This window comes from Anabrus simplex, chromosome 7 (assembly GCF_040414725.1).
Source record: "Anabrus simplex isolate iqAnaSimp1 chromosome 7, ASM4041472v1, whole genome shotgun sequence".
NCBI classification, from domain to species: domain Eukaryota; kingdom Metazoa; phylum Arthropoda; class Insecta; order Orthoptera; family Tettigoniidae; genus Anabrus; species Anabrus simplex.
The window spans coordinates 177,570,015-177,594,998 of record NC_090271.1 but is presented as its reverse complement, the minus strand read 5'-3'; the positions used below and the strand labels follow the sequence as shown (position 1 = coordinate 177,594,998).

The 24,984-nt window shown below is 40.7% G+C and overlaps 1 protein-coding gene across 6 annotated transcripts in view; it reads left to right on the top strand.

The window, feature by feature from the left end:
• The window catches only part of LOC136877020 (protein big brother), a 213,039-nt gene that overhangs the window by 112,896 nt on the left and 75,159 nt on the right, over window positions 1-24,984 (top strand). For all 6 annotated transcript variants that reach the window (XR_010860698.2, XR_010860697.2, XR_010860699.2 and 3 more), the window contains exons 4-5: window positions 7,825-7,941; window positions 10,351-10,470. Coding sequence is in view for 2 of the 6 variants with exons in the window: in XM_067150813.2 (XP_067006914.1) it covers window positions 7,825-7,941; window positions 10,351-10,470 (237 nt within the window). In the remaining 4 variants the exon portion in view is untranslated. The remainder of the gene's footprint in view (window positions 1-7,824; window positions 7,942-10,350; window positions 10,471-24,984) is intronic.

Genomic DNA, 24,984 nt, shown 5'->3' with positions numbered 1-24,984 from the left:
TTCCAACTTCTAGGCCTTTCCCATCCCATCGTCGCCATAAGACCTATCTGTCGGCTTGACGTAGAACAAATATCAATAATAATAAACATATAAGTAAGAGAGGTGCCTAACCGAGGCATAAAGGCTGGATGCACTCGAAAGGACATTGGCTCTATTTCTCGTGAGGCAGTTCATATATTTAGAATCTTGTGGAGTAGCACACGCTTTGGGGCTCCCTCAGCCTACACAGAGAATGAGTACAAATTTAATTTCTGGAGTGAAGGCGACCGGGTATAGAGCTAACCACTAAATCCCGCTTAATTCAGAGGTTAAGAATAGTAGAAGCCTTTACTACCGTTCCTCCAGTGACTTTCATGGCCTGTACGGAAATAGCTCAGCTATTTCCTTTTCTCGTTCTGTTTGTTGTGAAATCTATTGAAAGTGACAGTAGTCGTAGACCATGCATTATTACATTTTTAAAGCGGATTTTCTCTCTCTAGAAGCCATTTTTATTGACGTGTCAGAGGGGTCAGATCCGGTCATGTTGAAATTCCAACAAAGATATAATGTCTTTATTTATACTGAGACTTTCAACAGTTTATTGAAATAAGTTTGTTTGTAGAAAAAGGGGCCAGGTAGAAAGTGGCCGGTAAAGTGAGCAGACACATACCTGAGTCAGCGGACATGACGTTTCACAATGGTCCAGTGTTTGTCAAGTCACTCGGGGGGGAACGAGGGTACTGGCGTGTCAATTGGAGAAGTCAGGTGGAAGGTGTCACACCGTACAGTCGCTGACTTGTGCTAAAATAAGTCCTACAGTATAGGAATTGTGGGCGAATAATCTGAAGTAGAAAACAACTTACGGCTTCGTCTGCAAAATGAAAGGGAAAGGAGCCCAAGTTGGCAGGTTTGATCCTGACTCAGTCCGGTGGTATTTGAAGGTGCTCAAATAGGCCAGCCTTGTGTCGGCACGTGAAAGAACACCGGCGGAACAAAATTCTGGCACCTCGACGTCTCCGAAAATTGTAAAGGTAGTTAGTGAGACTTGACAAACGTTAAAATATTATTAAAAAATCTTTCTTTTGGTTGACCAATGCAGAAGTGCGACATGTAACTCCTCATATGTCTAGTTTTTTAACTTTTACGTTCTGTTTGTAGGCCCATTAATATCACTGTTGCGCACAAATCCTATAGATATCCTCAGAGATATTTAATGACGGCAGAATGAGCAATGTTTCTTCGTGAGCTGGCGAAATAATTGTAACTTCGGACCTCTGAAAAGTTCGAAACATAATGTTCAATCTCAGTTGGTAGATTATTGTGATAGTTCTAACGTAGGCTACTTGACTGTAATATTCAAACGACCTTTTTATGATCTACTTACATTGGAGGCCACACCAAACTTCTATCTTCCGAAGTATTGACCTTGCATCTATTATTAACAAGAGTGAAACATAAACATAGCCTATCATATCCTCATTTACACAAGCAACCTTGGGTCATTGCATCTATTTTAATGTCGTTTTATTGTAATAATAATAATAATAATAATAATAATAATAATAATAATAATAATAATAATAATAATAAACAAGAGTGAAACATAAACATAGCCTATCATATCCTCATTTACACAAGCAACCTTGGGTCATTGCATCTATTTTAATGTCGTTGTATTGTAATAATAATAATAATAATAATAATAATAATAATAATAATAATAATAATAATGGTTCGCTTCACGCATGAATAAAATTGAAATGGCCTACCATCTGACTAAAAATATCTATAACAAAAGATCTATATCTCTGAATGCAAAATTTAACACTGTTGCACTGGCTCTATATGCAGCGGAATGTCTCGCCATGAACAAAAAAGGCATGATGAAATTGGAGGCCAAGGAAAGGAAGATTTTGAGGAGAATCTTTTAGATCCAGTCAAAGACAGTGGCGAGTTTAGGGGACGGCACAACCAGGAGTTGTACTCGCATGTGGAGAAAATAACCGACGTGATGCGAAAAAGGAGGATTACTTTTTATGGACACATGGCCCGAATTAAGTCAACCAACCGCATTTTCACTTTCCTCCAAGAGAAAAAGACAAAGGGGGCATGATTCAGTTGAGGTACAGAAGGATCTGCAGGTGATTGGGATCTCATTTGAAAACATCCAGGAACGTGACCCACTTAAGAAAAAACTCCAAGAACATCAGAGGCCGAAGCTGAAAACTGGAAAGGCATGGACGAAAGAGCGAAAGGAGCAACACCGTATACGAATGAAGGAGTACTGGACCAACATTAAAGCTCAAAGGAAACAGTTGAAATGACGTGGTCCTTAGTTGGCCGAAACGAATCAATAATAATAATAATAATAATAATAATAATAATAATAATAATAATAATAATAATAATAATAAACCCATATCAGTCCGCGTCCATCTTATGGCGCCACCACACTATTGTCTTGAAGCCGGCTCCAAATAAGACAGAAATTTCATACGAATGATCTTTGATTCACGTCAGAATGCTGAGAGCGAATATCGCCGTCTCATATTTGTCAGCTATCACAAATTAAAATAGTAGTAGTAATAATTACACTGAGATGCCAAAAGTCTTGGGATAGCAGTATATTAAGGTAATAGTCGGTGGCGCCAATGTACTGTGACGTCTTGCAAGTGGCCAGACCTGTATCAAATATGATCGGTCATCTCGAGAGCGAATGTATACACCGTCTTTGCTGGTTGTGATGGCAAGGCGATGTGAATTATCGTCTTTCGAATGGGGCCGGATGGATGGAAGATTCCATTCTGGACGTTGTGCGGAGACTTCGAGCGACGGTGTCACGTGTGTATCTAGAATACCTCATGCCTCATGGAAGGCATTAGCATCCTCAGTGGCCGACCACGGATGCGATTAGCGGTGTCTGGCTAGAATTGTTCGTGGTAATAGACAAGCCATACTGGCTCAAATCACAACCACATTCAACGCAGGAGGTACCAGACCAATATCCAGCAGGTCAGTGCAGCTTCCAGTCGGTAGATGCAGAGAGGGTTGTTGTCCCATATGCTCTGTACTCTGACCGGCCAACCGAGCAGAGGAAAGTTGGCCACGGCTCTACCGTGGCTTTACGCCTATGCATTCGGGAGACGGGCCTGGGTCACAGTGCCGGTCTGCACGCCTGGTCCCACCCGGCGGCTGTCCTGAGAATGGTTTTCCGTGGTTTTCCATTCTCCTGCATTAAGGCGAATGCCGGGACAGTTCGTAGTATAGGCCACGGCCGCCCACCCCCTCACCTTCTCCGCACATCTCCTTCACCGTAACAAATCTCCCGGCCTGAGAGACGGCGTCACCGTCTAAGAGGCCCGCCTCCCCTTCAGGGAAGGAATGAAGACGTTTGGTAGTAGTAGTGCAGCTTCCTTTAAGATCAGTGGGATATGGAAGCAAAAGACCTACCACAGTGCCCTTGTTAACACCACGACACCGTGCACAGCGCCTCACCTGTACGAATGACGTTGCTAAATTGGACACTGGAGGACTAGCGACACGTAGCTTGGTCCGATGAGCCACTGTTCCAGATATTTTGAGCTGATAGCAGGGTTCGGATATGGCACAATGGACTCGAGTTGTTGTCAAGGCACCATACAGACTTGTGGTAACTCCATAATGGCGTGGGATGTGTTCACATGGCATGGGCTCGATCCGCTGATCCGCCTGAAATGGTTGTTGACCAGTGGCTACTACGTTGAACTGCTTGGTGGTGACAACTTGCAGCCCTTCACGAATTTCAGGTACCCTTAAAACGATGAGATATTCCAGCAGGATAATGCACCGTGTCGTCGTAGCCAAGTTGTCCAGAAACTTTTCGAGGAGAATTTTAACGACTGCTGTAGCCAGCTCGTTCACCTAATGTGAACCCTATCGAGCATTTATGGGACGTGTTAGTGAGGTCTATTCACACCGAAGACCCTGCACCTACAGATAGCAGGAAGCTGCGGGTAGCTATCCAAACGGCATGGGTCAGAATATCTCCACAGGTATTTCTTCCACTTATGGAATCGATACCACGATGAGTTGTTACACTTGGCTGAGGTAAATGAGGGCCTAAAATATACTAAATTCCTGCCCCATGACTTTCGGCATGTCAGGGTGTAACATTGTAAATTATTATATAATAATAATAATAATAATAATAATAATAATAATAATAATAATAAAACAAAAACGTCCGAGCTTAATCCGTTAGTAGTTTATACTTGAGATAATTGAAAGTTCCTCTGTGAGTACAGGAGGACAGTAAATAAATAAATAAATAAATAAATAAATAAATAAATAAAAAGAAACAAACAGAACAATGTTCAGAAGGAAAATTGCGGGTGTGACGAATGTGTTCGTAGAGAAACCCAGGAGAACAAGAAGGGTGTTCTTGGATGAGGAACGAGCAAAAGCGAGCCAGAGAATGAAGGCGTATTGGCGTAAAAAGAAAGAATATAAATAGTCAAGGAAGTTGTGTAATCGTAACCATTAGGAGTTGAAACGATCCGAAATAAATGGCATTAATTTACGTGTCGTGCCCTTGTTATGACATACCTATCCTACGCATAATGTTTTCATGAAAACTTTTTTTAAAAGTTCCACGTTTTCTCATACAACAGAAACATATATCCGTGTCCTCTGAAATGCAGCGTGGCTACAAATCAACGGCCGTTAGTTCAAGCTGCTGACAGGAACAATGAGATTTTTGACTTGACTAAGGTAACCATAATCGCCGACACCTACGAATATTCTCACTTAAGAAATGTGTACTCCGCTTTCAAATTAATTAGTTCTTCATTCATTATTCATGGTTACAGCTCTTTCAAGCACTCTTCTAAGGATTTTCCTTCACTTCAGATATTACGAAATGTTTGTGGCCATTTCGACATACAGTATTTGTTGCTGTTGGTATGCAGACAAAACAGAAACTATATTGAACAGGTGTGGTTTTGTAAATTATTCTTCTTCTTTAAGATAATGTATTTTCACGTAGTTTGTGATGTTATTCGGCTTATTGACTGAATTGTCAGCGTATTAATCCTCGCTTTAGAGGACCCTTGGTTCGATCCGCAGGAGATTTTTAGCTGTGTCTGGGTAATTCCTCTGGGTCGGGGCTGTCTGTTTGCGTTTGCCTAATACACATCTTCCTTTATACACAGCACTTAACACTACTAGTCAGCAGGAACACGCAGTGGCGAACACATCCCTACACATAGCCGTAAAATTGGACTTAATCCGTACCTACAGTAGTACCAACTCAAGAAGAATTATTACTCCTGATGTCCAGGGCGAAATTCTTCGGTTCAGGACACCTTACATCTGTTGAGCAGTGTTGCATTTGGTCTTTAAATAATATAACTACTGTGTTTATCTTGCAGGCTCATATCCAAAACAAGATTATTTACATGTCCCTTACAATTAACAATATTTTGGAAGATAAATTATAGTTTCCCTAAAAAACAATAGCCCATATCACAAAGATATATTCACAAGAAACCTGATATTTAATTTGGTATAATTATTACCTCATTTTGAGTTCATGTTTAAGATTACATTGATTAATTATCCATTCTTATAAATTAAATAACTCGGTACTTGATCACCAGTCATTCAATATCAATCGATGACACTTTGTCACTTGCAACAAGCCACTTAAAATTTTCACTCTAGAAGACAGCTTCTCTTAAAGCGAACATTACTTTAAGAGCTGAAAATGTAACCACACGTGGGAGTTTCCGATCTTCGGAAGGGTGCATTAACGAATCCCTGCAGATGGTCCACACTTGAGCTCTCTCAGTAGCGATATAGTTGACGAACTCTGATACCAATGCATTTTATCAAAACCTGACGTGGTTATTTTAATTTCTAAACACTTACAAGGTAGGAAAACAATGTGGGGAAAAGGAAGAAAGAAAGAAAGAAAGAAAGAAAATTTCGGAGTTCTCGAGATAATACTATGATATATTTATTTTTAAATTTCCATACAAGTTAATTAAGAATGCTTTAACAATACATTAAAGCAATCGTCTCTTGCTTCCTTACATCCTTGGAAAACTTGTACACAAGAGAGGAGGGCGATAGAGGTAAACTTCATGTAGTGTAATGTCTCCTTCTCAAATTTTTTTCGTATTTAACTTGCTCTCTCTTTCTGTTATCATGGCGGATGGAGCACCAATTTACGCAGGAGATTAGACAGAATTGATTCATTATCTGTCACAACATTCATGTATGAACATCTGTCTACATTGTTCATCATAAGATTCCCTGTTCTTGACAAATGCCTGCCAGTTCGTCACTCGAAGTCACTTCATAAATAGATCCTGATTTAAATAGGGTCAGAACCTTCTAGGTAGCCGTTGACTTTTACGGAGTAAATTTGTAATTTCTACGTCTAGCCTCCAACTTGGAGGAGCAAGGACTCTTCCGTCAGGGTTATCTTACCTTGCCAGAGTATATTTTAATGCGCTAGGTGCTCATTCTTACTCTGCTAGGATTTGCTGGTTACATTTACAGTTTGAACCCTCCCTCAGAGCACACTCATTTTAATGTAACGCGAACGACATACTGGGATCACGTGGACGCCATTTAATTTAAACATTTTTACAGGTCTCTCGCTGTCACGTTCTGGGTAGTGGGGGTGATGGGGATTATTGTTTTTGGGGAACTACAATTAGATAACCGTCCTGAAATTAATCAGAGAAGAAGAAAGGAGTTCGAAAATGAAGATATGTAAAAGAAAGGAACGAGTTACGAAGGGCGTGAAAAATGAAATACTCTCTTTCTTTCCTAAAACCTAATAGAATCGGGCCCGAAACAGAAATATGGTTGACCAAGGGAGGAAAACTGAGCACGTGAGGAGCCTGCTAGGGACCCCGTAGTCATCAACTCACGCTCCTTCTTGTCTTGGAGGAGCACCGCTTCCTAACTTTTCCTAACTTCGCAGTCATCTTTATTAGTCTATTACGTACAGCCGAGATAATTCAGTCGTCTCTCACGTCAGGTAATTTTCTTATTTTGCCAGTGGTTGAACGTCTCACTAACACAGATTTTCGCCGACCCTGTGAGGAGGAAGAGCTGGGTCTGGGAAAGAAAGAGCGGTCGTGGCCTTAATGAAGGTAGGTCCGAACATTTTCCTGGTGTGAAAACGGGGGAAATACTGAAAATCATCTTCAGGGGTACCGAGGTGGTATTCGAACCCATTATCTCCTGAACGCAAGCTTACAGCTACACGATTCGTATCACGCAGCCAACTGTCGGTTACGACAGGTAAGCCCTATATATTGGCTAATATGCCCCCACTCACAAGGGTACTATTGAATAGTGTGAAAGGGTTCTGAAAGGAACTTGTAAGCGTCTTGCAAGAGTGCCAACTGACTCAAGAGAAGAGGAAAAGAATAGATGCAACCTATCATTCGACACAGATAAATCTGTATGGCGTTTGTTGAGCCCCAGTGTGCAGTGCGAGGGTTAATGGTGCACTCTCCAACTTGAACCAGCCAACTAAACTTGAGAACACCACTAGGAGACGGAGCTTTAGATTGCTCTCAGAGTGTTTGTTTGTTTGTTTGTTTGTTGAATATGTGCTCGAACTTTTAAGACTCAGTTGTTGAAAAATATCAAAGTGAAGCAAATTTTAATAAACCATGACTACCTAGTGCTAGAAAGTAGCAGCAGCCTGGAATGTTTACTGTTCCGCTTGTTCTCGCCAGCACAATACAGCAAGAGGGCATGGCCTTCTGAAAGGAGTCTTGTGATGGATTGCGAGCGCTTTGTGCTTTTGGTCTCTTGTAATAGATCCCTGTCGCTGTGTTGCAGGTCCACCTCCGCTCCCACTTCATCATGAATGGCGTCTGCGTCCGGTGGCGGGGCTGGGTAGATCTGGAGCGCCTGGATGGCGTCGGTTGTCTGGAGTTTGATGAAGACAAGGCACAGGTAACGACCATTTTAGTCTCCCTTCTATCACTTTTAAAGTCACTTTACCAATGTTACTGGAGGTGATACATGAAATTTATTTCTTGTAGGCAAACGGGAAAGAAAAAACACGTATATTATAACTCCAGTAAGACCAAAATATTGGGGGTGGACTTACTTGGTTATTGCACTGAGGTGAATAGATACGTGTATTAGAACAAAATGTAACTTGAAGTACAGTTGCTTTAATGAAAACGGTCTTCTAGTCACTAACGTACTCTTCAGGTTCGTATTTGATTAGATTATACTACAGATAACAAGTACTGCACCACTTGGGAGTTCTTGTTTTATGGACTGCAGTCATCAGTAAAAATATTTAGCTGCCGTACTTCTTGGTGCAGTCGGTTAGGGAAATAATAGACCTAACTGAGCATGCTTACAACTTAGTTTTGGCGCGTATATCCAATAGTTTCATCATGCAGGCATGTCCAAACCACCGTGGACTTATCTAGTACCTGCATCACATCTTAAGGTGAGGTAACTTTTATGTATACAACTAAGTGAATATCAAATGGTCATACATCGTTCTCGCACCAAATCAAAGATCGATTTTTCTGTATGAAGTAACGTTACGCCAATTATTTGTTTGTAAACAGCAGTAGGCAGACGTCTTAGGGCGCAACAGAGTATAGCCAACTTCCGGAACTTTAAAATGGGCCAAACCACAGCCTTCTAGGTCAAGAACTTCCTGATATATCAATCGGTGCAACATGAAACGAAAATCCATGCAGTGTAGATGTAAATTTAAAAATAATTAAAAGTACTTCTAGGACGAATTTCTATATAAATTATACACCAGAATGTTCGTTAAGGTCCAAATTGTAACGTGAGTCAATAAATGAAAAAAGTTTTTTTTTCTTTTTTTTTTCTTTTCAGATTTTGGCGTTCGGTCTTACCTTAAAGAGTAAAAGTCGCCAAATAAAAAAGACGTGTATGGCTTTTCAATTTTATATCTGTGACAATTTTTAGTTTGTATTTCTGAAATTGCAGTGCTGTGGGCTATGGAGTTAGGGATTAAACTTGTTTATCAATAGATTGTAGACACCAACTTCCATTTAAGTTTCGAACGAGTTTATCGAATGTACTAGGAAGATAGGCGCGAGTATCAGAATTCTGGGGCACGATGATCCTTGGTTACTATACTGAGAGGCTTTCTCATGGAGGTTTCCTCCAGAAGATGGCTGTGACAGAACGTTATATCAAGACCCAGGACTTCGCATATGTTTAGTTAGAGAATTTAAAAAAAGAGAAACACTCATTAATATAACATAGGTCTATCGACATATAGCCTACAGTACATTTCCAAGAACATGATCTCTAAAGGTCTATACATTACACTAAAAGGAATGATTTATGAACATAATAATTCTGTTTCTTGGCTGAATAGTCAGCGTATTGACCTTAAATCAGGGGGACCAAGGTTCGATGCCCGGTGGGCCCGGGGATTTTAATTGCGTGTGGTTCATTCTTCTGGCTCTGGGACTAGGTATTCGTGTTCGTCTTAAAACATTTCCCTTTATCTGCTCACAACACACACCACTACCAACCATTACGGAAACACGCACACACATTCCTCCACGTAGTGTTGGTGTCAGGACGGGCATCCGGTCGTAAAATGGGGCCAAATTAACACGCAGTGCCTACCCAGTAAAATCAGAAAAAGGCAGCTCGATAGCTGCAGTCGCTTAAGTGTGGGCAGTATACAGTAATCGGGAGATCGTGGGTTCGAGCCCCACTATCGGCAGCACTGAAGATGGTTTTCCGTGGTTTCCCATTTTCACACCAGGCAAATGCCGCGGCTGTACCTTAATTAAGGCCACGGCCATTTCCTTCCACTTCCTAGGCCTTTCCCATCCCATCGTCGCCATAAGACATATCTGTGTCGGTGAGACGTAAAGCAAATAGCAATAATAATAATAATAATAATAATAATAATAATAATAATAATAATAATAATAATAATAATAATAATAATAATGGCTGTACGTCCCACTAACTACTTTTTACGGTTTTCGGAGACTACGAGGTGCCGGAATATAGTCCCGCAGGAGTTCTCTTACGAGCCAGTAAATCTACCGACACGAGGCTGACGTATTTGAGCACCTTCAATTACCACCGGACTGAGTCAGGGTCGAACCTGCAAAGTTGGGGTCAGAAGATCAGCGCCTTAACCGTCTGAACCACTCAGCCCGGCATTTTTGAGTTATTTCACGAGAGAATTATTGCGGCATTCATAGAATTACACTTTTCGTAACATGATGAATCAGGGTTCTTTTATTTTAACCCCTAGGACTTTTCTTAATTTAGGCTGAAAGAAGAGTGCCTATGTTAAAATGCCATCATTAATGCATTTGTTATAATTAATTGCAGATTGAGGACTCCATATTGCGTGATCAGATCGAACGCTACAACCAACGTTTGCGGGACTTTGAGGAGAAGCAGCGCGCCTATCGCCAGCATCAGGAGCGCCCCGCGGATCCTGATCTTGAGGTAAGTGGAGTATATTTTGTTCCCTGCCTTTATTTTCATACCTAACTGCGTTTTAAACGCGTGATTTTTGTCGCAAATAAGTGGTTTGTATTTGCCATTTAAATACATATTTCGGACTTGTTTCGACATGAGATCACATTTTGAGTATTTTAGTCATATTTGATGGCAGCTCTAGAATATTGGCGCTGAGTCATTTGCTTTCACATAGGCCTAAATGGGCGCCAGTATCATTATTTTGTACGTCGCGCACCAAAAAGGTAATTCTTTATTCATGACACTTTGATCAATGCAGTATATTTTTCTAAGAGGGAATGTACGAACAGGGGAGAGAAGGGAACTCTCAAACATTGGTTAGATTTAGGCTGTTTGATATCTACAGAGAAATTACGAACTTCCATTACCGTATGTAACTATTTCGACTGTTTCGTTTGTTATTGGTTTAATGTCACACTAACACATCGAATGTTTTCGGTGACGGAAGGATAGAAAGGGGCTAGGATTAGGAAGGAAATAGCCGTGGCCTTAATTGAGGTACAACCCCGGCATTTACTTGGTGAGAAAATGCGAAACCGCGGAAAACCATTTTCAGGGCTGCCGAGTGTGGTATTCGAACCCACCAACTCACAGCTACGCGATCCTAACGGCACTGCCAAGTTGCTCCATATATTTAGACTTTTAAAATGGTACATAGCTTTTGTACAGAACTTACTTTAAAAGTAGTTCTGTTGTACACATCTCTGTTTGACAGCTGAGCTAGTGAAAGTGGACTATTCGAATTCAGAAATCCCATGATAATAATAATAATAATAATAATAATAATAATAATAATAATAATAATAATAATAATAATAATAATAATAGGTCTAATAATAATAATAGTAATAATAATAGGTCTAATAGTAATAATAATAATAATAATAATAATAATAATAATAATAATAATAATAATAATAATAAATAATACACCTTTGATCATTCCAAATGTATAAACACTTATCTGTTTTCATGTCTTTTTTTAAATGTTTTTGTAAATATGTCTATATTATATACTAGCTGATGTACCCGTGCTTCGCTACGGGATTCTCAGAAAGACTGACTTGGTGGTTTTCCTAACTGAATTCAACAAAGATCATTACAAAAACGTCAGTAGGAATGTAGCAATTTGGAAGCAATGTTCTCATATAAAATACTCGATCAAATGAAAAACCGCACACTTTTTCACTTTCAACGAACAGTACTACGGTGCCGATCTAAGAGTCCATGGTTCCAGAGCTGGAATAACCAGGTCGCAGACTGCCGTGAACACTCCTCTGTCATTATTCCAGTTAAATATGCACACTACTCATTCCAATCAGTGCCTCAGTGTAGGGATTGAATAGCTCGAATGCTATGATGAACCAGTGTGTTACGTACCAGATATATCAGGAAATGTATGAACCAGAGGAATGGCATGCTAAAGAAGAAAGTTATCTTACTCCCCAGCTACTTCCCGCCAATATACAGGCAGGCTGTTACAGTCGGTACGACCAGGCGAGTAGCCCGTGTGGTTAGGGGCGCGCAGCTGTGAGCTTGCATCCGGGAGATAGTGGATTCGAACCACACTGCCGGCAACGCTGAAGATGGTATTCCGTGGTTTCCCATTTTCACACCAGTCACACCAGGCTGTACCTTAAAGCCAAGGCCGCTTCCTTCACACCGCTATTCATTTCCTATCCCATCGTCGCCATAAGACCTACCTGTGTCGGTGCGACGTCAAACAAATTAAAAAACCTCGGTACGCTGCAGTAATCCTATCTATCGGGGATGAGAGGAAACAGAAGACAAAAAGCACTTCACAACAAACAATGGTCAATGTAATGTTATTGTTGATAACGTTTATGAGCTTTCTATATTGCAGGCCTTCACATTAGTTTTCTTTCGACTCTGTGATATTAGGGTGTCCTACAAAATTATTTATATCGTAGACTGCAGTTCCTTATTCTCAGACTTTACATACCGATTTTCACTAAATTCTGTTTACCCATTTTCTCGTGACAGACAGACAGACAGACAGGTAGGCAGAAATTACGGAAAAGTAAAAAATGCATTTCCTTGTTACTGTGGACATGGCAGATACAGAAATATCATTCATTTCAAATTCTGAGCAATGCACAGGCAAAACACTTATTTTATATATAGATTGCATTTTAGGCCTTCCCCTAAACTACCATTTCACTCAGGGCGAATAACATTATTGACAGCCTAGATTATAGCGACCTATTCCCCGACTTTACATACCAATTTTCGTGAAGATACGATCACTAATAAAATAAATATTTGACAATTAAATTTTAGGCCTTCCCCTAAACTACCATTTCACTCAGCGTGATTAAAAAATTTATAGCCTAGATTGCAGCGGTTCATCATCCGACTTTACATTCAGATTTTCATTAAATTCTCTTCAGCCGTGTTCTCGTGATGCGTGTACAGACAGACAGACAGACAGACAGACAGACAGACAGACAGACAGACAGACATTACGGAAAAGTAAAAAATACATTTTCTTGTTACTGTGGACATGACCGATACAGAAATACCATTCTTTTCAAATTCTGAGCAATGTACAGACAAAACTCTTATTTTATATATATAGATTGCTTAGTTATAATTAGTAGTAGTAGTAAGTGCTGTTAATATTGTTATTATTTGAATGTATTATATCGTATGTAATTGGAGAATTAATAACTCTGTTGATGATAAATAAACAAATCAAATCATCTGAACTCTCCATTCACACTATGTATTCATGTGAAAGAAAAGAATGAAGTTTCTGCCGTATCTGGACACAGCCTATCCCATTTATCTTTAAGTTTATAATATTTTGTTAGGAAATATTGAATTGAATTTAAAACAATCTAACAGTGTTTTTTTTTTCAAATTACCTTGATACGTATTTTAGTTTGTTCTACTGGTAGGCTAGAGTGCTTTGAAGAAGAGGAACTCAAGGCTGTTTGTCAATGGTTACTTCAAACCACAAATTGAATCTGTCACTGTAAATTATTTCGCAGTTACGAGAATTTATCCTCCAAATTGCAGTAACTTTGACGAAAGTTCATCCCAATCGAAGACAAAGCGAATTATGAACATAGTGGTTAAGAAAATGAGAATACAGAAACTTCTCGAGTAATTATTCCACAGATGATCTGTCCGGTCTCCGTGATCTCGATACTGAATGGAAGGCATTACGGAAAGGTCAGCCACCTTGTGGAACAGTTATTTTGTGTATCTCACAGAAACAAGCAAGGGGAAAATCGCGATGACAGCAAATGAACGTTGTAAAAACTTTTAGTTGATCATCTTCAATTGTTTTATAATAGCTGCAGGCGCTTAAGTGCGGCCAGTATCCAGTATTCGGGAGATAGTGGGTTCGAACCCCACTGTCGGCAGCCCTGAAAATGGTTTTCCGTGGTTTCCCATTTTACACCAGGTAAATGCTGGGGCTATACCTAATTAAGGCCACGGCCGCTTCCTTCCCATTCCTAGCCATTTCCAGTTCCATCGTCGCCATAAGGCCTATCTGAGTCGGTGCGACGTAAAGCAAGTTGCGAAAAATAATTGTTCATTAAAATGTGTTATGATTATTGAAAAAGAATGGTATTCCACATTAGGAACACTTGTTTTAAAATAATTATTTTGAGTTTCCTCGCGCATGAAGTTTTGAGACAGTAGTCTCATTTGACTAAATCATTTTGGTTCTTTAAACAGGTTTTTTTTATTTCTAAAAAACTGAACTACACAGGCCTACTCAGTACACTCAAAATATAAGCGATCTTTCACACTGACAAGCATTCTCCACGTTACATTCATTGTCTAAGAATGTACTGAGTGGGCGTTTACAGTCTCGTGGAGTATCGCTCCCATTACATTTAATATAGCTTATGTGTTGGATGCAAGGTATGAAGCTTGGACTGGGATTAATTGGACTGGTGCATTGTTTGAGAAAGGAAACTTGTGATTTCAAGCATATTTGCAGGAATAACAAGGGAGCACAATGTAGCGCCAATTAGAGTCGTAAAGAGGCTCTTTAGATGGAGGACTCTTGCCGGGTAAAGCGAGCCTGCAATGAGTGCACAAAGGCCGCCTTTGAGCTGTCATGCTCGGGTCAAGCGGGAGGCCCATTGTGTACCAACAGCATGCAGATGTTGAGCTGGCCTGGTGAGGGCGGATTGTTCTCACACGTATTGACATTCATTCCGGGAAAAACTAAACAAGCATTTCAGCCTTGCGAGAGATTAGTCATCTTGGGAGACATTTAATTGCTTCAGGCCTGGGGAACAGTCAATGTATCATTTTATGGTTCTGAAAGGCCTGTGCCCCGCGAATATCCTTGAGCTAGAACACGCCTTAAAACTAAAACATTCTAACATAATTTTAACTGAGTAGTTGCCACTCAAATAATACATGTTATCGAAAACATTCATATTCTAATTCTCATTCTACAAAAGCAACACTTGCACACTCTTCATTACAGGGACGGGCTACATATCGATTGTCATTGATGGAATCAGTGATAATTCTGCTACTTCCATTTTGGACAGATCGATGGAAGTGACAAGTTTATTTTAGCCCTTACCGGAATATATCCCCCCCCCCCAATGGCACAACAGCCCTTGAAGGGTCTTGCCCTACCAAGCGACCGCTGCTCAGCCCGAAGGCCTGCAGATTACGAAGTGCCGTGGGGTCAGCACGACGAGCCCTCTCGGCCGTTATTCTTGGCTTTCTAGACCGGGGCCGCTATCTCACCGTCAGATAGCTCCTCAATTCTCATCACGTAGGCTGAGTGGACCTCGAACCAGCCCTCAAATCCAGGTAAAAATCCCTGACCTGGCCGGGAATCGAACTCGGGGCCTCCGCGTTAGAGGCAGGCACGCTACCCCTACACCACGGGGCTGGCTACCGGAATATTTAGTGCACAATAAATAATAATAATAATAATAATGATAATAATAATAATGATAATGCCGGACTGAGTGGCTCAGACGGTTGATACGCTGGCCTTCCGACTCCAACTTGGCAGGTTCGATCCTGGCTCAGTTCGGTGGTATTTGAAGGTGCACAAATACGTCAGCCTCGTGTCGGTAGATTTACTGGCTCGTAAAAGAACTCCTGCGGGACTAAATTCTGGCACGTCGGCGTCCCCCAAAACCGAGAAAGTAATTAGTGGGACGTAAAGCCAATAACATTATTATTATTAAATAATAATAAATAATTAACAATTATTAATAATGTGTTATTAATTGTTACCGTGTTTTGGTGGTAGTTATGCATGAAAGAAGGTGCTGGGTGGTGAATAGGTCTCAAGCTACTAAAGTGAAATTAATTTTAAAATTTAACAAGGTTATATTTTCTTTGCAAAATTAGGTAACAACAAATAGAACAGGTACTTAGTAGCCGAAACACGATTCAAAAATACATTTACATAGGTACCCCATTTGGGGCTTCAAAAGTCAGAAACATAATTCTTGAGCAAAGAGCCCAACCTTACAATGAACACCATACAACAAAGGGGCCGAAAACCCCCAAACATGCCAGAAACATTTGCTTCCAATTACACCCAAAAGCCTCCTTGAGGCAGAAACACAATTTTCAAGAAAGGGCAACTTCCCCCTAAAATACAAGCCTATCATAGGCCACTCCGAACTCCACTTTTAAGCTGTCCTCAAAGGACATATACACAGGGGTAAAATACCCAACCTACTGAGGTCTGTTAAATGACAAGAAGGTTAATACATGACCTCTAAAATACAATTTGAGAGGAGGCGAACTTGCACTCCTAATACACTTTGCTTAAGACCTACTTGGCACTAGGCCGTTAATACAAGGGCTAATCCCATACTACAGAGGTGACTTAATAGCAATTTACATTACATTACGGAAGAATTGGTTGAGAAAAATAAGTTCACCTCAAGACGATGTGAGTGGGAGCTCGAGAGGTTTAAACACTCTCTATCCCGATATGTCGTTTGAAAATAGAATAGATACCAGTTGTTTTTACATTTTAAAGGAAAGTTACATGTGGGAAGGCCTAGAACCCGCCCCGAGAGTTAAACTGCTGATCTAGCAACGAAAGAAGTTATTAATTGGCCATTACCTTGTGTTGAACGGCTGGAGAAGAAAGAGGCGCTTCCCGCCCCCTGCTGTGTACCTTACGCACAGAAAGATGGAACAGAAGTGGCCCGGAGACCCGAAAATCAGCAGTTTATATCCTCTCGCGGAAGGTTCTAGTCGTTGGGGGTAAGAAAACACCCTCCCACAAACTCTTTATTGGGTAGGACCCCGCAACAGATTCAAGTTGGGGGAAGATACACCAGATTGGTCAGAAATTAATAGAAGAAATTCGGGATTGGATACATTCATAACAAGGGGAAGAAAGGGGTAAATATTGCCAACTTAAACAATGACAGAAAGAAATTTAACAAAGAACAAACTCTTGAAATTAAATTTTCTCCAAAAAAATAGTTCTCTGACTCCGCACTAGGTTGCACTATTGTAGATCTTCAGTAGTGTCCTCTAGAAGAGAAAGTTCACACTTCTTACTTCAAGCGAAACAAAAACACATCAAAAGTGACACAGTTCTAAAACTCCAAAATTTACAGGTAGTGACATCTTCTGAGAAGGTAGAAAATTAATACCGTCAATAAAGTTCAGACTTCCTCCAGCAGAGGAGTTTTAACTGGCGCGCATTTAAATTAGCGGCGTGGAGGTGTACCACCCGGTACATTAATAATTATATAAATAATAATAATAATAATAATAATAATAATAATAATAATAATAATAATAATAATTCTGATGCCGTCTCCTCGAAGAGCGTCGGCTACCATCATGGAGTATCTTTCTCTTCTTGTGTTCCCTGTATCACAGGTTGCCGTATTGTGGATATTAAAACACTGTCGAAGGATAATCTTCTCAGCCCGCTCCAAGTTTTCCTTTGTATCTTGTATATGGCTGATTTCGTCATTTTGCAAGATGTGATTGAAATAGTCTGCTTTCCTGCGTTTTGCGAGGGTTAAGACCTCATCATCATCATCATCATCATCATCATCATCATCAACATCATCTGTTTACCCTCCAGGGTCGGCTTTTCCCTCGGACACAGCGAGGGATCCTACCTCTACCGCCTCAAGGGCAGTGTCCTGGAGCTTCAGATTCTTGGTCGGGGATACAACTGGGGAGAATGACCAGTAAGTCGCCCAGGTGGCCTCACCTGCTATGCTGAACAGGGGCCTTGTGGAGGGATGGGAAGATTGGAAGGGATAGGCAAGGAAGAGGGAAGGAAGCGGCCGTGGCCTTATGTTAGGTACCATCCCGGCATTCGCCTGGAGGAGAAGTGGGAAACCACGGAAAACCACTTCGAGGATGGCTGAGGTGGGAATCGAACCCACCTCTACTCAGTTGACCTCCCGAGGCTGAGTGGACCCCGTTCCAGCCCACATACCACTTTTCAAATTTCGTGGCAGAGCCGGGAATTGAACCCGGGCCTGGCAGCTAGTCACGCTAACCACTACACCACAGAGGCGGACGGTTAAGACCTCACGAATCTCAAACATTCTGCGATACATCTACATTTCAGAGTTTTAAAGTCTGTTCATTGACAGAGTCTTTAGTATCCTCCCTTCGACACCTTAAAGCAGCACCGGTAAAATATAACATTTCATGAAGCGGCAGCAAGTTGCGAATCGTTGGTCAGTAGCCCCATCTACTGAGTGAAAACACTTTGATTTGACGCCATTTGGGTTGTCTGCGTGCCAATTTCGGCCTTATGTTTCACTGTACATAATACAAGAATAACTGGAACATTATTGGGCGACCATTTACCCCCATAGCGCCACAGCCCTAATGAGTGTTGGCCTACGAAGCGACCGCTGCTTCATTCGAAGGCATGCAGATTACAAAGTGACGCAAGGTCAGCGCAACAAATTAATTCAGTACGACAATGCAAACTTGTCACAACAGCAACATGCCCCATACTACCCTACAACAGTTTACCACCCAAAACGTGCCACTTTGGGCGTCCTCCACATCCACCATATTCACCATATTAACCAAACCTTGCCGCTAGAGATCACCACATATTTGAGCCACCCAGGAAGACGCTGGGAGGAAGAAGGTTCCGTTCTATAATGATAAAGATGAAGGATGAAGGCGATGCATGAGTGGCTATGCAGATAGCCTAAGGATTCTTTTTCTAGAGGAATCAATGCACTTTTTAGGCGCTGGAGGACTTGCATTGAAAGTAACGGAGACTACATTGAAAAATTGTAGGCCTATAGTTGTGTACCACTTTCGGACGTCACATTCTGTTACGGTTCGAATGCTGGCCAATGCAATGGGACCAATATATAGCGATATGAACAGTCAACGGAAGAGCCTCCGTGGCCCAGGTGGCAGCGCGCCGGCCTCTCACCGCTGGATACCGTGGTTCAAATCCCGGTCACTCCATGTGAGATTTGTGCTGGACAAAGTGGAGGCAGGACAGGTTTTTCTCCGGGTACTCCGATTTTCACTGTCATCTTTCATTCCAGCAACACTCTCCACTATCATTTCATTTCATCTGTCAGTCATTAATCATTGCCCCAGAGGAGTGCGACAGGCCTGGGCAGCCGGCACAATTCCTATCCTCGCCGCAAGTTGGGGGCTTCATTCATCCCATCCCTGATCCGGCCATTGACTGGGAAACAGGTTGTAGGTTTCTCATGAACAGTCAACGAAGACTATGTAGGCTTACATGCCTCTATTGCCTATGCGTTAGGAGCAGTATTTTAACTGACCGTGCGGTTAGGGGCGCGCAACTGTGAGCTTGCATCCGGGAGACACTGGGTTCGAACCTACAACATTCCACGCTTTGAAAATATGGTGTCGTCGGTGTCAGTTGTCCATGAGAGCTAAGATAGGAAATATGAAAGAGAGGGGCCTGAGCGTTATCACTTTGTACGGCAAAGGGATACAAATTACATTAGGGGAGAGTCGTATAATATGGAATACCATTTACTTTTGGCATTATAACTTCTTACCGAAATCAGTTATGAAATATAAATAAATATGGTTTGAAAATTCAAATAATTAGCCAAGATTCTCTATAATTTGAAATTGTAAATTGTTAATGTCTTCACGTCAAAATTATTTCTTTCAAAAAGTTGCACTTGGTGGGTAACACGGAATAGTCGGCTAATATGGAATAGTAGGGTAAATAATATGTAAATTAAAATTCAACTTCAATAAATTCATTCAGTTATATTTAATGAACGTTCTTACAGGTGGACGTACAGAAATTTTAAAAATCGAAAGAATAAAATTGGTAATTAACTTGAATGATAATCTGTATACACTAATTATTCAGAGTTTTCTTTTTACAGTCACTTGTTCATTCAGTGACAAAAGTCACATATGCAGAAACTGAGATCTATAGGTAATTAAATGTTATAATATACCAGGATTAATGCAATTAATTTTAATTAATTTTAAACGTCATTTTACTTTGAAACTAAAACAGTATTCCATATATCCCGACACACCATGCTGGAATTAAAGGATTTGTCATGCCCTAAACTTTGCACAACAAGGAAGTTACACTGGTGTAGCAATATAAGCAACTCTTGTACAATATGTAACATTGGATTTCCCAGGACTAAACCCAGTTTTGGTAATTAATACAAGCTTTAAAAGAATTACCTGCAAAAGCTTTTTAAATATGGAAAACAAATATTCTTGCTCCCCTGACTCACGAGCATGTCGAAAGTGAATACAAAGCATCATGAGAACATTTACCGTAATTCGACGAGTTTCCACGTGAGAGCAGTACCCCTCAGGCAAGATATTGTGGTATTCCTTATTGCCCGACTATTCCATATTACCCGATTCCCCTCTACATATTACCTACAAACAAAATGTACATAAGAAAAGACAGACTAGGTCCCTAACCAATAACGACAAGCTATCACAAATATATGTCCAGCCTTTTTCGCCACTGCACTGCTTCTTCCCTGTCCACATGGACGTCCAATGTGGCGATGTGGAGAATGGACAGAGGCACGGTACCGCAATCATCGTAAGGGTTGTCAGATGCCTTCCACGTACGTTTCTTGTACTGGCATCTACCAAGTTGCGTTCTTATTCGAGTGGAAGGCAATGCCAGACTCGGCTAGAGCCTCAGAAGAGTGGAATACGTAATGTTTTAGAGTAATCGGACGTTATTGACGAATGAGATAGTGAGAAGGATAGGCGGTAGTTTGCAAATGCTGGGGCTGTTCCTTAATTAAGGCCACGGCCGCTTCCTTCCAACTTCTAGACCTTTCCTATCCCATCGTCGCCATAAGACCTATCTGTGTCGGTGCGACGTAAAACCACTAGCAAAAAAAGAAAGACAATAATTTTTAAATTTGCAGGGGCACGTTCTTCGACAAACTTGAAGTATTTCAAATGCGATACCTACGTCAGAAACTGGGAATTTTTATACGTAATAGTGTTCGAAACGCATTCTTACTTAGAAGGCGCAACACCCAAGCACCCATCGAAGATAACATTCAAAAGTGACGATTGCAATGGTTCGGTCAACTTTGTCGACTTTCGCACCAACTCCTCTGTCGACAACGATCAACCCTGTGGAAGATACAAATGAACTTCCCCAAAGAAAACATAGTTCGAGAACATCGAGGAAGATCTGAAGAGCCAAGGTCTTAAGTCACCAATTGCAAGGAATGGAAGCAAGTCGTGCACGCTGCTCGGAGTCCAGGAGCCACCCACAGCAGTGTACTAGCTACGGGGTTTGCCCACATTGCCACTCACCAGCTAGGGATAGAAGAAAAATAATACTTTTTGTCGCGTGTTCGTAATTTATTGAGATATGTGATCTGATTCTCCCCAAGATGTCTGCTTGATTGGACGAAACAATTAATTTTCTGTTTACTATCATTTTTGTTCAGGTCTTCAGTTTTACATTTACATTAATTAATAGAGAAATGTACACTCAAGTTTGAGCATTAAATAAATTTCACATTTTAGTCTTTGCTATAGTCTGTAATTGTCCTGGTTCTTTTCGTGCATGTTATGATGTGATATCTTCTACACTTCTGTCCACACAAAATGCACTTACAATCTTCGTCTGGCTCATGGAACTTCTGGTTTACGCATACCTTGTGGTGAAACCCATGTATGGAGAGTCGTGTTATCACGTGGCGCTGTGTGTTGCACTCTCTAGTCCATCTATCGTCCGTCATCGCTGGTGAGGCGTAGAAGTCGAGGTCGATTTCACTTTTCTTCCTTTCCCTGATATTTACTAGTGCCCTGCTTGCTTCCGTTGATTGTAGGTAGAACTGTGATCGTATGTCTTCTATGAAATACGTCTCCCGCAGCATTTCGTATACCATCCGGGATGGCGCTGTCTTTCCGACTCGGGTAATCCTCTTCATGAACATTGCTTTTATTCTTTCTATTCTCATCAGGTCTCCGATCTTCAGCTTTTCCCACACGATCTCAATTCCATATGTTATCACTGGCGCTACTGTCGTCTTGAAAAGTCTCATCGCCGTGCTGATTGAAAGGTTTGAAATGTTTTGGATGCTGTATGAGGCTCTGATTGCTGCTGCCGTTCTTTCTTGAATATGTATACCAAAGGACGCCGCCGTTGTCTGTAGTGTTATTCCCAAATATTTGTAATTTCGTACCTTTTGTAATGGCTTTTGGTGTAATGTTATGTTGTCTTTGGGCGTTGATTTCCCACCTTTTCTGAAGGTCATTTGTACTGTCTTTTCTTCATTTATCTGTAGGCTGTTTTCCTCCACCCAGGTCTCTAGTCTGCGGACTGCCCTTTGCACATCCTCCTTTTCTTTCGCTCCGATCAGCATGTCATCTGCGTATAGGATCAGCTCTGCTTTTGATCCTTCCTCTACTATGCGGTTCACATCTGCTGTATAAATGTTGAAAAGTGTGGGACTCATGGGATCCCCTTGCATAACTCCGTTCGTCTGTATTATGTCTTCAGAAATTTCTACGTTGTTGTTTATTCGGATTATGTTCCTCCGTAGACATGCTTCAACTATTCTCACTAGTGGGTCTCTCTCATTTACATTGGTTAGTCATTTTTTTTCATTGTCTCAATTTACGTCAAACACAATTTGTAATGTATGTTTGAGTATTCGGCCCGAAGCCTGGTTTAATCATCTATAGTTCCACCATCAGCTGTCGTAGATGGCCTAGTCGTCCCTGAAGAGGCATTCTAGAAAAGTGAAGAGTGAGGTAGTTTCCCGTTACTTTCTTCAGAGTCAGTAGTTACTGTTACATATCAGTCTGCCAAACCCACAGAAATGCACGCATCAGCTGACCATTTGCGCTATATTTTCACACCATTCATAACAGGGACTGGTTGCATAAAGAATGGTATTACTAGCATCGCTCATACCTTATACACGTTCGTGTTAAAGCAAAGGATGAGACTGAGATAGTTCAAAGAAAATAACAAATTTGTTCTAGCCCATACCAGACGACATAGTGCACTGTACGCACTTGGTCTCGCCAGCAAAGGCACTGCAATTTATAATATAACTTATACGAAATACTGCAACTGAAAGAAAACCTTTTTAAAAAAATACAGAATAACATTTAAAAACTGTTTGACCTGCATTTATTTTCCAGTGCGATAACCGGTTTACAGTAATATTTCGTAAGCGTATGTGATATTTGTATACATTTCCCAAGTTACTTTTATGTTTTAATGTGATCTGATTCACCTCAAGATGTCTGCTTGATTGAACGAAACAATTAATTTTCTGTTTACTAACATTTTTGTTCAGGTCTTCAGTTTTACATTTTCGTTTGCATTGTAAATCGTGTTAAGATGACTGAGAACTTTCATTGTGGTGGTCTGGGGGAACGGTATTCCGTGACTTGAAAGGACGGCATGCCGATAGCTTCTTTCTGCAGGATTGTGGGCATAAAGTATCCACACTCGAGATAATCTCTAGAAGACTCAAGTTTCCAGACGAACCACTTAATTTTGACTTCCCTGTACTGTTGTGAAGTGTCGTCTATATTAGCGCGGTCGGCTGCAAAGAGACTGAATTTATCTTATTTGTACCTTAAGGCCAGGGTGGCTTCCAACTCCTAGCTCTTTCCTATCCCATCGTCGCCATAAGGCCCATCTGAGTCGATGCGACGTGAAGCAACTTGTAAAAAAAGTCAGATGTGTATAGTTGTATTACGATGCACTCAGTCACGTAAGTCATTAGTCGCCTACGTAATTCTAATACCAATAGCGCATGTTAGGCTAAAAGTTAGTCTAATGGGTTATATTATCTGTCATATCACCCTTTATTACCCATAGCCGTTTATAATAGTTACAGTCGGTATTTAGTCGATAATTTGTCGTACTCCCTGTTTTTCACTGCAGGCTGAATCATCTCGTAAGATAGTGCAATGCATAATTAAGGCGACACTCCGGAGGTAAAAATAGATATTTAACTCATTTTGGTGAATTTTTTAATGACTAAAATTGAAAACACTGAGTTTCTTTCTTCTTGACACGAAGTTATTCCACTGAATTCAAACAATTTATCACTGTAATACTGCTTTGTTTGCCAATTGTAATTTTACATTTAAAACCCATTCTTCTCCCATATTATTCTGCCAAACGTAACAAAATTGTTATGGTATATGTATCACAGCTATATTACGAAACCTGCGTATGGAATTTTTGATTGCAGAATTTTTTCAAGTAGTAAAGATTTTTAAGTCCAAGATATTACATAAACTTTAGTACGATATATATCCTTATATAAATTATGTACATGAAAATCAGTACGTAGTGCTTTTAAAAGAATTATTATCTACCTAATTACGAATTTACATTAACATTTTAATTAAATTTCATGAAAAAATAGAATTAAAAATTTCAATTTTTTTGGAAAACTATTAGTCTAATATTGTATATGAAATAAATGTTCGTGATATCTCTACTTTTATGTAAGTGACATTCCACAAAGTTTCGTGAAAATCTATGCATTAGGTAAAAATATATTTTTATCTCCGGGGTGTCGCCTTAAGAATGTGGTTAAGGAGGATACCCCTATTCTTGGCCTAGAAATGCGGCAAAGGTGCACATTTTTGCAACTTGGGGTAGCGTCAAATTTTGGAAAATTCGAAAGCACCCGAACTTCGGCACTTGTAAGTGAAAATCCACAGCCTGTTTCCAGTCATTCGACCGGATCAGGAATGGAATGAATAAAGCCCACATCTGGCGACGATTATAGGAATTGTGCCGGGTGCCGAATCCTGTCGCACTCCTCTGCGGTAATGCTTAATGACTGACAGATGAAATTAAATGCTTGTTGTTTGTTGTTTTAAGGGACCTAACATCTAAGTGATCAGCCCAATGATATTGAATGTTGCTGGAATGAAAGATGACAGGGAAAACCGGAGAACCTGGAGAAAAACCTGTCCCGCCTCCGCTTTGTCCAGCACAAGTCTCACATGGGGTTACCG